Here is a 13,847-nt window from a genome sequence, read left to right as displayed (position 1 = left end):
CTAGCAAGGTAGGTCACCCTTCCTGCCCTCTGAGAGAGGTACTAGCAAGGTAGGTCACCCTTTCTGCCCTCTGAGAGAGGTTCTAGCAAGGTAGGTCACCCTTCCTGCCCTCTGAGAGAGGTACTAGCAAGGTAGGTCACCCTTCCTGCCCTCTGAGAGAGGTACTAGCAAGGTAGGTCACCCTTCCTGCCCTCTGAGAGAGGTACTATCAAGGTAGGTCACCCTTCCTGCCCTCTGAGAGAGGTACTAGCAAGGTAGGTCACTCTTCCTGCCCTCTGAGAGAGGTACTAGCAAGGTAGGTCACCCTTCCTGCCCTCTGAGAGAGGTACTAGCAAGGTAGGTCACCCTTCCTGCCCTCTGAGAGAGGTACTAGCACGGTAGGTCACCCTTCCTGCCCTCTGAGAGAGGTACTAGCAAGGTAGGTCACTCTTCCTGCCCTCTGAGAGAGGTACTAGCAAGGTAGGTTACCCTTCCTGCCCTCTGAGAGAGGTACTAGCAAGGTAGGTCACACTTCCTGCCCTCTGAGAGTGGTTCTAGCTAGGTAGGTCACACTTCCTGCCCTCTGAGAGAGGTGCTAGCAAGGTAGGTCACCCTTCCTGCCCTCTGAGAGAGGTACTAGCAAGGTAGGTCACCCTTCCTGCCCTCTGAGAGAGGTACTAGCAAGGTAGGTCACCCTTCCTACCTTCTGAGAGAGGTACTAGCAAGGTAGGTCACCCTTCCTGCCTTCTGAGAGAGGTACTAGCAAGGTAGGTCACCCTTCCTGCCCTCTGAGAGAGGTACTAGCAAGGTAGGTCACCCTTCCTGCCCTCTGAGAGAGGTACTAGCAAGGTAGGTCACTCTTCTTGCCCTCTGAGAGAGGTACTAGCAAGGTAGGTCACCCTTCCTGCCCTCTGAGAGAGGTACTAGCAAGGTAGGTCATTCTTCCTGCCCTCTGAGAGAGGTACTAGCAAGGTAGGTCACCCTTCCTGCCCTCTGAGAGAGGTACTAGCAAGGTAGGTCACCCTTCCTGCCCTCTGAGAGAGGTACTAGCACGGTAGGTCACCCTTCCTGCCCTCTGAGAGAGGTACTAGCAAGGTAGGTCACTCTTCCTGCCCTCTGAGAGAGGTACTAGCAAGGTAGGTCACCCTTCCTGCCCTCTGAGAGAGGTACTAGCAAGGTAGGTCATTCTTCCTGCCCTCTGAGAGAGGTACTAGCAAGGTAGGTCACCCTTCCTGCCTTCTGAGAGAGGTACTAGCAAGGTAGGTCACCCTTCCTGCCCTCTGAGAGAGGTACTAGCAAGGTAGGTCACCCTTCCTGCCCTCTGAGAGAGGTACTAGCAAGGTAGGTCACTCTTCTTGCCCTCTGAGAGAGGTACTAGCAAGGTAGGTCACCCTTCCTGCCCTCTGAGAGAGGTACTAGCAAGGTAGGTCATTCTTCCTGCCCTCTGAGAGAGGTACTAGCAAGGTAGGTCACCTTTCCTGCCCTCTGAGAGAGGTACTAGCAAGGTAGTTCACCCTTCCTGCCCTCTGAGAGAGGTACTGGCAAGGTAGGTCACCCTTCCTGCCCTCTGAAAGAGATACTAGCAAGGTAGGTCACTCTTCCTGCCCTCTGAGAGAGGTACTAGCAAGGTAGGTCACTCTTCCTGCCCTCTGAGAGAGGTACTAGCAAGGTAGGTCACCCTTCCTGCCCTCTGAGAGAGGTACTAGCAAGGTAGATCACTCTTGCTGCCCTCTGAGAGAGGTACTAGCAAGGTAGGTCACTCTTCCTGCCCTCTGAGAGAGGTACTGGCAAGGTAGGTCACCCTTCCTGCCCTCTGAGAAAGGTACTAGCAAGGTAGGTCACTCTTCCTGCCCTCTGAGAGAGGTACTAACAAGGTAGGTCACCCTTCCTGCCCTCTGAGAGAGGTACTAGCAAGCTAGGTCACTCTTTCTTCCCTCTGAGAGAGGTACTAGCAAGGTAGGTCATCCTTCCTGCCCTCTGAGAGAGGTACTAGCAAGGTAGGTCACCCTTCCTGCCCTCTGAGAGAGGTACTAGCAAGGTAGGTCACCCTTTCTGCCCTCTGAGAGAGGTTCTAGCAAGGTAGGTCACCCTTCCTGCCCTCTGAGAGAGGTACTATCAAGGTAGGTCACCCTTCCTGCCCTCTGAGAGAGGTACTAGCAAGGTAGGTCACTCTTCCTGCCCTCTGAGAGAGGTACTAGCAAGATAGGTCACCCTTCCTGCCCTCTGAGAGAGGTACTAGCAAGGTAGGTCACCCTTCCTGCCCTCTGAGAGAGGTACTAGCACGGTAGGTCACCCTTCCTGCCCTCTGAGAGAGGTACTAGCAAGGTAGGTCACTCTTCCTGCCCTCTGAGAGAGGTACTAGCAAGGTAGGTTACCCTTCCTGCCCTCTGAGAGAGGTACTAGCAAGGTAGGTCACTCTTCCTGCCCTCTGAGAGAGGTGCTAGCAAGGTAGGTCACCCTTCCTGCCCTCTGAGAGAGGTACTAGCAAGGTAGGTCACCCTTCCTGCTCTCTGAGAGAGGTACTAGCAAGGTAGGTCACCCTTCCTGCCCTCTGAGAGAGGTACTAGCAAGGTAGGTCACCCTTCCTGCCCTCTGAGAGAGGTACTAGCAAGGTAGGTCACTCTTCCTGCCCTCTGAGAGAGGTACTAGCAAGGTAGGTCACCCTTCCTGCCCTCTGAGAGAGGTACTAGCAAGGTAGGTCACCCTTCCTGCCCTCTGAGTGAGGTACTAGCAAGGTAGGTCACCCTTCCTGCCCTCTGAGAGAGGTACTAGGAAGGTAGGTCACCCTTCCTGCCCTCTGAGAGAGGTACTAGCAAGGTAGGTCACTCTTGCTGCCCTCTGAGAGAGGTACTAGCAAGGTAGGTCACTCTTCCTGCCCTCTGAGAGAGGTACTAGCAAGGTAGGTCACCCTTCCTGCCCTCTGAGAGAGGTACTAGCAAGGTAGGTCACTCTTCCTGCCCTCTGAGAGAGGTACTAGCAAGGTAGGTCACCCTTCCTGCCCTCTGAGAGAGGTACTAGCAAGGTAGGTCACTCTTCCTGCCCTCTGAGAGAGGTACTAGCAAGGTAGGTCACCCTTCCTGCCCTCTGAGAGAGGTACTAGCAAGGTAGGTCACCCTTCCTGCCCTCTGAGAGAGGTACTAGCAAGGTAGGTCACCCTTCCTGCCCTCTGAGAGAGGTTCTAGCAAGGTAGGTCACCCTTTCTGCCCTCTGAGAGAGGTACTAGCAAGGTAGGTCACCCTTCCTGCCCTCTGAGAGAGGTACTAGCAAGGTAGGTCACCCTTCCTGCCCTCTGAGAGAGGTACTAGCAAGGTAGGTCACCCTTCCTGCCCTCTGAGAGAGGTACTAGCAAGGTAGGTCACCCTTCCTGCCCTCTGAGAGAGGTACTAGCAAGGTTGATCACTCTTGCTGCCCTCTGAGAGAGGTACTAGCAAGGTAGGTCACTCTTTCTGCCCTCTGAGAGAGGTACTGGCAAGGTAGGTCACCCTTCCTGCCCTCTGAGAAAGGTACTAGCAAGGTAGGTCGCTCTTCCTGCCCTCTGAGAGAGGTACTAGCAAGGTAGGTCACCCTTCCTGCCCTCTGAGAGAGGTACTAGCAAGGTAGGTCACTCTTCCTTCCCTCTGAGAGAGGTACTAGCAAGGTAGGTCACCCTTCCTGCCCTCTGAGAGAGGTACTAGCAAGGTAGGTCACCCTTCCTGCCCTCTGAGAGAGGTACTAGCAAGGTAGGTCACCCTTTCTGCCCTCTGAGAGAGGTTCTAGCAAGGTAGGTCACCCTTCCTGCCCTCTGAGAGAGGTACTAGCAAGGTAGGTCACCCTTCCTGCCCTCTGAGAGAGGTACTAGCAAGGTAGGTCACCCTTCCTGCCCTCTGAGAGAGGTACTATCAAGGTAGGTCACCCTTCCTGCCCTCTGAGAGAGGTACTAGCAAGGTAGGTCATTCTTCCTGCCCTCTGAGAGAGGTACTAGCAAGGTAGGTCACCCTTCCTGCCCTCTGAGAGAGGTACTAGCAAGGTAGGTCACCCTTCCTGCCCTCTGAGAGAGGTACTAGCACGGTAGGTCACCCTTCCTGCCCTCTGAGAGAGGTACTAGCAAGGTAGGTCACTCTTCCTGCCCTCTGAGAGAGGTACTAGCAAGGTAGGTTACCCTTCCTGCCCTCTGAGAGAGGTACTAGCAAGGTAGGTCACTCTTCCTGCCCTCTGAGAGAGGTGCTAGCAAGGTAGGTCACCCTTCCTGCCCTCTGAGAGAGGTGCTAGCAAGGTAGGTCACACTTCCTGCCATCTGAGAGAGGTACTAGCAAGGTAGGTCACCCTTCCTGCCCTCTGAGAGAGGTACTAGCAAGGTAGGACACACTTCATGCCATCTGAGAGAGGTACTAGCAAGGTAGGTCACCCTTCCTGCCTTCTGAGAGAGGTACTAGCAAGGTAGGTCACCCTTCCTGCCCTCTGAGAGAGGTACTAGCAAGGTAGGTCACCCTTCCTGCCCTCTGAGAGAGGTACTAGCAAGGTAGGTCACTCTTCTTGCCCTCTGAGAGAGGTACTAGCAAGGTAGGTCACCCTTCCTGCCCTCTGAGAGAGGTACTAGCAAGGTAGGTCATTCTTCCTGCCCTCTGAGAGAGGTACTAGCAAGGTAGGTCACCTTTCCTGCCCTCTGAGAGAGGTACTAGCAAGGTAGTTCACCCTTCCTGCCCTCTGAGAGAGGTACTAGCAAGGTAGGTCACCCTTCCTGCCCTCTGAAAGAGATACTAGCAAGGTAGGTCACTCTTCCTGCCCTCTGAGAGAGGTACTAGCAAGGTAGGTCACTCTTCCTGCCCTCTGAGAGAGGTGCTAGCAAGGTAGGTCACCCTTCCTGCCCTCTGAGAGAGGTGCTAGCAAGGTAGGTCACCCTTCCTGCCCTCTGAGAGAGGTACTAGCAAGGTAGGTCACCCTTCCTGCCCTCTGAGAGAGGTACTAGCAAGGTAGGTCACCCTTCCTGCCTTCTGAGAGAGGTACTAGCAAGGTAGGTCACCCTTCCTGCCCTCTGAGAGAGGTACTAGCAAGGTAGGTCATCCTTCCTGCCCTCTGAGAGAGGTACTAGCAAGGTAGGTCACTCTTCTTGCCCTCTGAGAGAGGTACTAGCAAGGTAGGTCACCCTTCCTGCCCTCTGAGAGAGGTACTAGCAAGGTAGGTCATTCTTCCTGCCCTCTGAGAGAGGTACTAGCAAGGTAGGTCACCTTTCCTGCCCTCTGAGAGAGGTACTATCAAGGTAGTTCACCCTTCCTGCCCTCTGAGAGAGGTACTAGCAAGGTAGGTCACCCTTCCTGCCCTCTGAAAGAGATACTAGCAAGGTAGGTCACTCTTCCTGCCCTCTGAGAGAGGTACTAGCAAGGTAGGTCACTCTTCCTGCCCTCTGAGAGAGGTACTAGCAAGGTAGGTCACCCTTCCTGCCCTCTGAGAGAGGTACTAGCAAGGTAGGTCACCCTTCCTGCCCTCTGAGAGAGGTACTAGCAAGGTAGGTCACCTTTCCTGCCCTCTGAGAGAGGTACTAGCAAGGTAGGTGTGTTTGTGTGTGTACTCACCTAGTTGTACTCACCTAATTGTGGTTGCAAGGGTCGATTCACAGCTCCTTACCCCAGTGCTTCACCGGTCGCTACTATGTCACTCTTCCTGCTCCATGAGCTTTATCATACCTCTTCTTAAAGCTATGTATGGATCCTACCTCCACTACATCACTTTCCAGACTGTTCCACTTCCTGACAACTCTGTGACTGAAGAAATACTTACCTGGAATTTGCCTGGAGAGGGTTTCGGGGGGTCAACGCGCCCGCGGCCCGGTCTGAGACCAGGCCTCGTGGTGGATCAGGGTCTGATCAACCAGGCTGTTACTGCTGACGTACGAACCACAGCACGGTTGGTCAGGTACTGACTTCAGGTGCCTGTCCAGTGCCTTCTCAAAGACAGCCAGGGGTCTATTGGTAATCCCCCATATGTATGTTGGGAGACAATTGAATAGTCTTGGGCCCCGGCCACTTATTGTGTTGTTTCCCAGTGTACTCGTGGCGCCCCTACTTTTCACTGGGGGAATGTTGCATCTCCTGCCCAGTCTTTTGCTTTCATGTGGAGTGATTTTCTTGTGTAAGTTTGGTACTAATCCTTCCCTTCCTAACATCCCTGTGATTCATCTGAGTCTTCAACTTCCAACTGTGTCCCCTTGTTGTTGTGACCCCTTGTTGTTGTGTCCCCTTGTTGTTGTGTCCCCTTGTTGTTGTGTCCCCTTGTTGTTGTGTCCTCTTGTTGTTGTGTCCCCTTGTTGTGTCCCCTTGTTGTTGTGTCCCCTTGTTGTTGTGTCCCCTTGTTGTTGTGTCCTCTTGTTGCTGTGTCCCCTTGTTATGTCCCATTTGTTGCTATATCCCCTTGTTGCTGTGTCCCCTTGTTGCTGTGTCCCCTTGTTGCTGTGTCCCATTGTTGCTGTGTTCCCTTGTTGCTGTGTCCCCTTGTTGTTGTGTCCCTTTGTTGCTGTGTCCCATTGTTGCTGTGTTCCCTTGTAGCTGTGTTCCCTTGTAGCTGTGTCCCCTTGCTTCTGTGTCCCCTTGTTGTTGTGTCCCCTTGCTGCTGTGTCCCCTTGTTGCTGTGTCCCCTTGTTGTTGTGTCCCTTTGTTGCTGTGTCCCATTGTTGCTGTGTTCCCTTGTAGCTGTGTTCCCTTGTAGCTGTGACCCCTTGCTTCTGTGTCCCCTTGTTGTTGTGTCCCCTTGTAGCTGTGTCCCCTTGCTGCTGTGCCCCCTTGTTGTTGTGTTCCCTTGTTGCTGTGTCCCCTTGCTGCTGTGTCCCCTTGTTGTTGTGTTCTCTTGTTGCTGTGTTCCCTTGTTGCTGTGCCCCCTTGTTGTTGTGTTCCCTTGTTGCTGTGTCCCCTTGTTGCTGTGTTCCCTTGTAACTGTGTCCCCTTGCTGCTGTGCCCCCTTGTTGTTGTGTTCCCTTGTTGCTGTGTCCCCTTGTTGCTGTGTTCCCTTGTAGCTGTGTTCCCTTGTAGCTGTGTCCCCTTGCTGCTGTGTCCCCTTGTTGTTGTGTTCCCTTGCTGCTGTGTCCCCTTGCTGCTGTGTCCCCTTGCTGCTGTGTCCCCTTGTTGCTGTGTCCCCTTGTTGCTGTGTCCCATTGTTGTTGTGTTCCCTTGTTGCTGTGTCCCCTTGTTGCTGTGTCCCCTTGTTGCTGTGTCCCCTTGTTGTTGTGTCCCCTTGTTGTTGTGTTCCCTTGCTGCTGTGTCCCCTTGTTGTTGTGTTCCCTTGTTGTTGTGTCCCCTTGTTGTTGTGTTCCCTTGTTGTTGTGTTCCCTTGTTGTTGTGTTCCCTTGTTGTTGTGTTCCCTTGTTGTTGTGTCCCCTTGTTGTTGTGTCCCCTTGTTGTTGTGTCCCCTTGTTGTTGTGTCCCCTTGTTGTTGTGTTCCCTTGTTGTTGTGTTCCCTTGTTGTTGTGTTCCCTTGTTGTTGTGTCTCCTTGTTGCTGTGTCCCCTTGTTGTTGTGTCCCCTTGTTGTTGTGTCCCCTTGTTGTTGTGTCCCCTTGTTGCTGTGTCCCCTTGTTGCTGTGTCCCCTTGTTGCTGTGTTCCCCTTGCTGCTGTGTCTCCTTGTTGTTGTGTTCCCCTTGCTGCTGTGTCACCTTGTTGTTGTGTCCCCTTGTTGCTGTGTCCCCTTGTTGTTGTGTCCCCTTGTTGTTGTGTCCCCTTGTTGTTGTGTCCCCTTGTTGCTGTGTTCCCCTTGCTGCTGTGTCTCCTTGTTGTTGTGTTCCCCTTGCTGCTGTGTCTCCTTGTTGCTGTGTTCCCTTGTAGCTGTGTTCTCTTGTAGCTGTGTCCCCTTGTTGTTGTGTCCCCTTGTTGTTGTGTTCCCTTGTAGCTGTGTCCCCTTGCTGCTGTGTCCCCTTGTTGTTGTGTTCCCTTGCTGCTGTGTCCCCTTGTTGTTGTGTCCCCTTGTTGTTGTGTCCCCTTGCTGCTGTGTCCCCTTGTTGTTGTGTCCCCTTGTTGTTGTGTCCCCTTGTTGTTGTGTCCCCTTGTTGTTGTGTCCCCTTGTTGTTGTGTCACATCTCTGAAACATCCTGTCTCTGTCCACCTTATCAATTCTTCTCAGTATTTTATATGTCGTTATCATACGTGTGTGTGAGTGTGCACACCTAGTTGTGGTTGCAGGGGTCGATTCACAGCTCCTGGCCCCGGTCGAGTCACAGCTCTTGGTGTGTGTGTGTGTGTGTGTGTATGTTAGTTTAATATATTTATTAAACACCTCATACCCATCCTGTGGGTGGTAGTCAATAGATTACAGAGGTGCATAATGGGTCCAGGGACTGTACCTCAACATTACAGAGGTACATAATGGGTCCAGGGACTGTACCTCAACATTACAGAGGTACATAATGGGTCCAGGTCTCAGTAGTAGTAACGTAGTAACCAGTTACCAGTAATCTCAGTAGTAGTAACGTAGTAACCAGTTACCAGTAACCAGTGTCCGTTGACTCACGACCAACCGTCTTGAGTCACGGTCTTCATATTGTGCTGAGCTGACACTATTTCAAAACACCCACTGCGGGGTACTGGCCAGCCGCCTAGCCAGTGTCATAAATCAACAGCAGAATTTACAAGAGTCGCAAATACTCGAGTAAAGCCATCCAAAATCAAAGTAGGTTCGAGAGTTATGCTGACTAATTTTAACAAAACGTCTGCTATGCCAAAGCTTGATCAAAGGTTTGTTGGTCCTTATCGAGTAGTTGAACATATCACTGGTAATAAGTATAAGGTTAGAGAGATTAGTACTGGTCAGTATAAAGAATCGCATTTGGATCATATGAAGTTAGTATGTGATGATAATGATGTTCCAACCCAGACTAATGTGACAGACTCTGACAATCCTCCTGATCCTGTACTCTCTTCCTCTGATACTCAGTCAGACGATCAACCTGAATGTCGTTATTCCCTACGTACACGACAGGTATTGAGAAATCCTCAAGTATCATTTGTAACTTCCAATTCAGATTTGCCTCAAATACAGCATGAGTTAGCCAATGCTACAGAGTTTGATCCTCCCAGAGATGACACCCATTCTGCATATGCCAATCTTGCCTTAGCAGAGTTGGGGTTAAATGTAAATAACCTGTATAGATGAATAATTACAGTATCAACTTATCAGTATTCAAGAATTTTTTTTTTGTGTTCATGTTCTCTCCGCATTCTGAGAGTTAACAGTCTAGATTTGCGTGCACCGAATCTGCCTTTCTGTTAAACACTCTTTCTTTGTATATATTCCTTCCTCAGAATCCGTAGATCACATGAATACAGATCGATCGATCAAAATTTTTGTTTTTATCATTTGTAATCTCAATGTTGAGTTCGTTGTTCATTTGTTGAGTTTTAAGTTGTACTATAGTATACCTTGTATTGCATTACAGTTTCAGTTACGTAAGCTTTCATTCCAATGTTCTACTTATGTATCTATAATGTTTCATGTTGTGTACTTTGACATTGTATAGAATCAGCCCAAGCCGTATACCTGCCATCTCTAGTTTGTATTAGTTGTATGTCGGGACGACATACGTTAGCGTCGCCGAGCTCTCAGTAGTAGTAACGTAGTAACCAGTTACCAGTAATCTCAGTAGTAGTAACGTAGTAACCAGTTACCAGTAATCTCAGTAGTAGTAACGTAGTAACCAGTTACCAGTAACCAGTGTCCGTTGACTCACGACCAACCGTCTTGAGTCACGTCTTCATATTGTGCTGAGCTGACACTATTTCAAAACACCCACTGCGGGGTACTGGCCAGCCGCCTAGCCAGTGTTACGAGTGGAAGCAAGGAGATAGGCACGGCTGGCAAGGGCTCTGTCCACATAACAGTAATTACACGTATAACAGCCTACGTGAGTATTTCTACCCTAATCCACGTATCGAACTCCCACATGATACAGGGACTGTACCTCAATATTACAGAGGTACATAATGGGTCCAGGGACTGTACCTCAACATTACAGAGGTACATAATGGGTCCAGGGACTGTACCTCAACATTACAGAGGTACATAATGGGTCCAGGGACTGTACCTCAACATTACAGAGGTACATAATGGGTCCAGGGACTGTACCTCAACATTACAGAGGTACATAATGGGTCCAGGGACTGTACCTCAACATTACAGAGGTACATAATGGGTCCAGGGACTGTACCTCAACATTACAGAGGTACATAATGGGTCCAGGGACTGTACCTCAACATTACAGAGGTACATAATGGGTCCAGGGACTGTACCTCAACATTACAGAGGTACATAATGGGTCCAGGGACTGTACCTCAACATTACAGAGGTACATAATGGGTCCTGGGACTGTACCCCAACATTACAGAGGTATATAATGGGTCCAGGGACTGTACCTCAACATTACAGAGGTACATAGTGGGTCCAGAGACTGTACCTCAACATTACAGAGGTACATAATGGGTCCAGAGACTGTACCTCAACATTACATAAGTACATAATGGGTCCAGGGACTGTACCTCAACATTACAGAGGTGCATAATGGGTCCAGGGACTGTACCTCAACATTACAGAGGTACATAATGGGTCCAGGGACTGTACCTCAACATTACAGAGGTACATAATGGGTCCAGGGACTGTACCTCAACATTACAGAGGTACATAATGGGTCCAGGGACTGTACCTCAACATTACAGAGGTACATAATGCGTCCAGGGACTGTACCTCAACATTACAGAGGTACATAATGGGTCCAGGGACTGTACCTCAATATTACAGAGGTACATAATGGGTCCAGGGACTGTACCTCGACATTACAGAGGTACATAATGGGTCCAGGGACTGTACCTCAACATTACAGAGGTACAAAATGGGTAAAGGGACTGTACCTCAACATTACAAAGGTACACTATGGGTCCAGTGACTGTTCCTCAACATCGGAGGTACATAATGGGTCCAGGGACTGTAACTGAACATTGCAGAGGTACTTAATGGGCCCAGGCCTGTTCCTCAACATTACAGAGGTACATAATGGGTCCAAGGACTGCACCTCAACATTACAGAGGTACATAATGGGTCCAGGGACTGTACCTCAACATTACAGAGGTACATAATGGGTCCAGGAACTGTACCTCAACATTACAGAGGTACATAATGGGTCCAGGGACTGTACCTCAACATTACAGAGGTACATAATGGGTCCAGGGACTGTACCTCAACATTACAGAGGTACATAATGGGTCCAGGGACTGCACCTCAACATTACAGAGGTACATAATGGGTCCAGGGACTGTACCTCAACATTACAGAGGTACATAATGGGTCCAGGGACTGTACCTCAACATTACAGAGGTACATAATGGGTCCAGGGACTATACCTCAACATTACAGAGGTATAATGGGTCCAGGGACTGTACCTCAACATTACAGAGGTACATAATGGGTCCAGGGACTGTACCTCAACATTACAGAGGTACATAATGGGTCCAGGGACTGTACCTCAACATTACAGAGGTACATAATGGGTCCTGGGACTGTACCTCAACATTACAGAGGTACATAATGGGTCCAGGGACTGTACCTCAACATTACAGAGGTACATAATGGGTCCAGGGACTGTACCTCAACATTACAGAGGTACGTAATGGGTACAGGGACTGTACCTCAACATTACAGAGGTACATAATGGGTCCAGAGACTGTACCTCAACATTACAGAGGTACATAATGGGTCCAGAGACTGTACCTCAACATTACAGAGGTACATAATGGGTCCAGGGACTGTACCTCAACATTACAGAGGTACATAATGGGTCCAGGGACTGTACCTCAACATTACAGAGGTACATAATGGGTCCAGGGACTGTACCTCAACATTACAGAGGTACATAATGGGTCCAGGGACTGTACCTCAACATTACAGAGGTACATAATGGGTCCAGGGACTGTACCTCAACATTACAGAGGTACATAATGCGTCCAGGGACTGTACCTCAACATTACAGAGGTACATAATGGGTCCAGGGACTGTACCTCAACATTAGAGGTACATAATGGGTCCAGAGACTGTACCTCAACATTACAGAGGTACATAATGGGTCCAGAGACTGTACCTCAACATTACAGAGGTACATAATGGGTCCAGAGACTGTACCTCAACATTACAGAGGTACATAATGGGTCCAGAGACTGGGCCACAAAGTTTTGATAGCTGAACTAAGTACAAAGGTAATGAACTCACAAGTTACAAAGGTAATGAATACTGTAAGAATGGTTACTTACGTTTATACATGGCTACGATCATGAACAAATTATAGAGTAATGAGCAATTCACACTTCCACACCCGGTCACAACTGTAGTGAGTTATTGGTGCAAATATTGATTGTTGAGTCACACACACACACACACACACACACTAAACTACAGACCTGTATCTCTAACGTGTATAGTATGCAAGGTCATGGAGAAGATCATCAGGAGGAGAGTGGTGGGGCACCTGGAAAGAAACAAGTGTATAATTGACAACCAGCACGGTTTCAGGGAAGGAAAATCCTGTGTCACAAACCTACTAGAGTTTTATGACAAGGTGACAGAAGTAAGACAAGAGAGAGAGGGGTGGATCGACTGCGTATTTTTGGACTGCAAGAAGGCTTTCGACACAGTTCCTCACAAGAGGTTACTGCAAAAGCTAGAGGACCAGGCACACATAACAGGAAAGGCACTGCAATGGATCAGAGAATATCTGACAGGGAGGAAACAACGAGTCATGGTACGCGACGAGGTGTCAGAGTGGGCGCCTGTGACAAGCGGGGTTCCACAGGGGTCAGTCCTAGGACCTGTGCTGTTCTTGGTATACGTGAACGACATAACGGAAGGGATAGACTCAGAAGTGTCCTTGTTTGCAGACGATGTGAAGTTAATGAGAAGAATCGAATCGGACGAGGATCAGGCAGGACTACAAAGAGATCTGGACAGGCTACAAGCCTGGTCCAGCAACTGGCTCCTTGAATTTAACCCTGCCAAATGCAAAGTCATGAAGATTGGGGAAGGGCAAAGAAGACCGCAGACACAATATAGTTTAGATGGCCAAAGACTGCAAACCTCACTAAAGGAAAAAGATCTGGGGGTGAGTATAACACCGAGCATATCTCCTGAGGCGCACATCAATCAGATAACTGCTGCAGCATACGGGCGCCTGGCAAACCTACGGATAGCGTTCCGATACCTCAGTAAGGATTCGTTTAAGACTCTGTACACCATCTACGTCAGGCCCATACTGGAGTATGCAGCACCAGTTTGGAATCCACATCTAGTCAAGCACGTCAAGAAATTAGAGAAAGTGCAAAGGTTTGCAACAAGCTACGGGGATTGTCCTATGAAGAAAGGTTGAGGGAAATCGGCCTGACGACACTGGAGGCCAGGAGGGTCAGGGGAGACATGATAACGACATATAAAATACTGCGCGGAATAGACGAGGTGGACAAAGACGGGATGTTCCAGAGATGGGACACAGACACAAGAGGTCACAATTGGAAGTTGAAGACTCAGATGAATCAAAGGGATGTTAGGAAGTATTTCTTCAGTCATAGAGTAGTCAGGCCATGGAATAGCCTAGAAAGTGATGTGGTGGAGGCAGGAACCATACATAGTTTTAAGGCGAGGTATGATAGAGCTCATGGGGCAGGGAGAGAGAGGACCTAGTAGCAATCAGCGAAGAGGCGGGGCCAGGAGCTGTGACTCGACCCCTGCAACCACAAATAGGTGAGTACAAATAGGTGAGTACACACACACACACATATACAAATTCATACACACACACACACACACACACACACACACACACACACACACACACACACACACACACACACACACACAGACGCGGACCAGACAGGTCAA

General features: G+C 49.8%; 1 protein-coding gene across 4 annotated transcripts in view; it reads left to right on the top strand.

Moving 5' to 3' along the window:
- The window catches only part of LOC128698311 (uncharacterized), a 71,623-nt gene that overhangs the window by 36,881 nt on the left and 20,895 nt on the right, over positions 1–13,847 (top strand). Inside the window, exon 3 of one of the 4 annotated variants that reach the window (XM_070104427.1) lies at positions 3,360–3,370. The exons of the other annotated variants lie outside the window; for them this stretch is intronic. Within the exon in view, the coding sequence (XP_069960528.1) occupies positions 3,360–3,370 (11 nt within the window). The remainder of the gene's footprint in view (positions 1–3,359; positions 3,371–13,847) is intronic. 4 annotated transcript variants of the gene reach the window in all.

The sequence above is a fragment of the Cherax quadricarinatus genome, chromosome 92, assembly GCF_038502225.1.
Source record: "Cherax quadricarinatus isolate ZL_2023a chromosome 92, ASM3850222v1, whole genome shotgun sequence".
Classification (NCBI taxonomy): domain Eukaryota; kingdom Metazoa; phylum Arthropoda; class Malacostraca; order Decapoda; family Parastacidae; genus Cherax; species Cherax quadricarinatus.
Note: the sequence above shows the minus strand (reverse complement) of the source record. Positions and strands in the feature narration are given on the sequence as shown.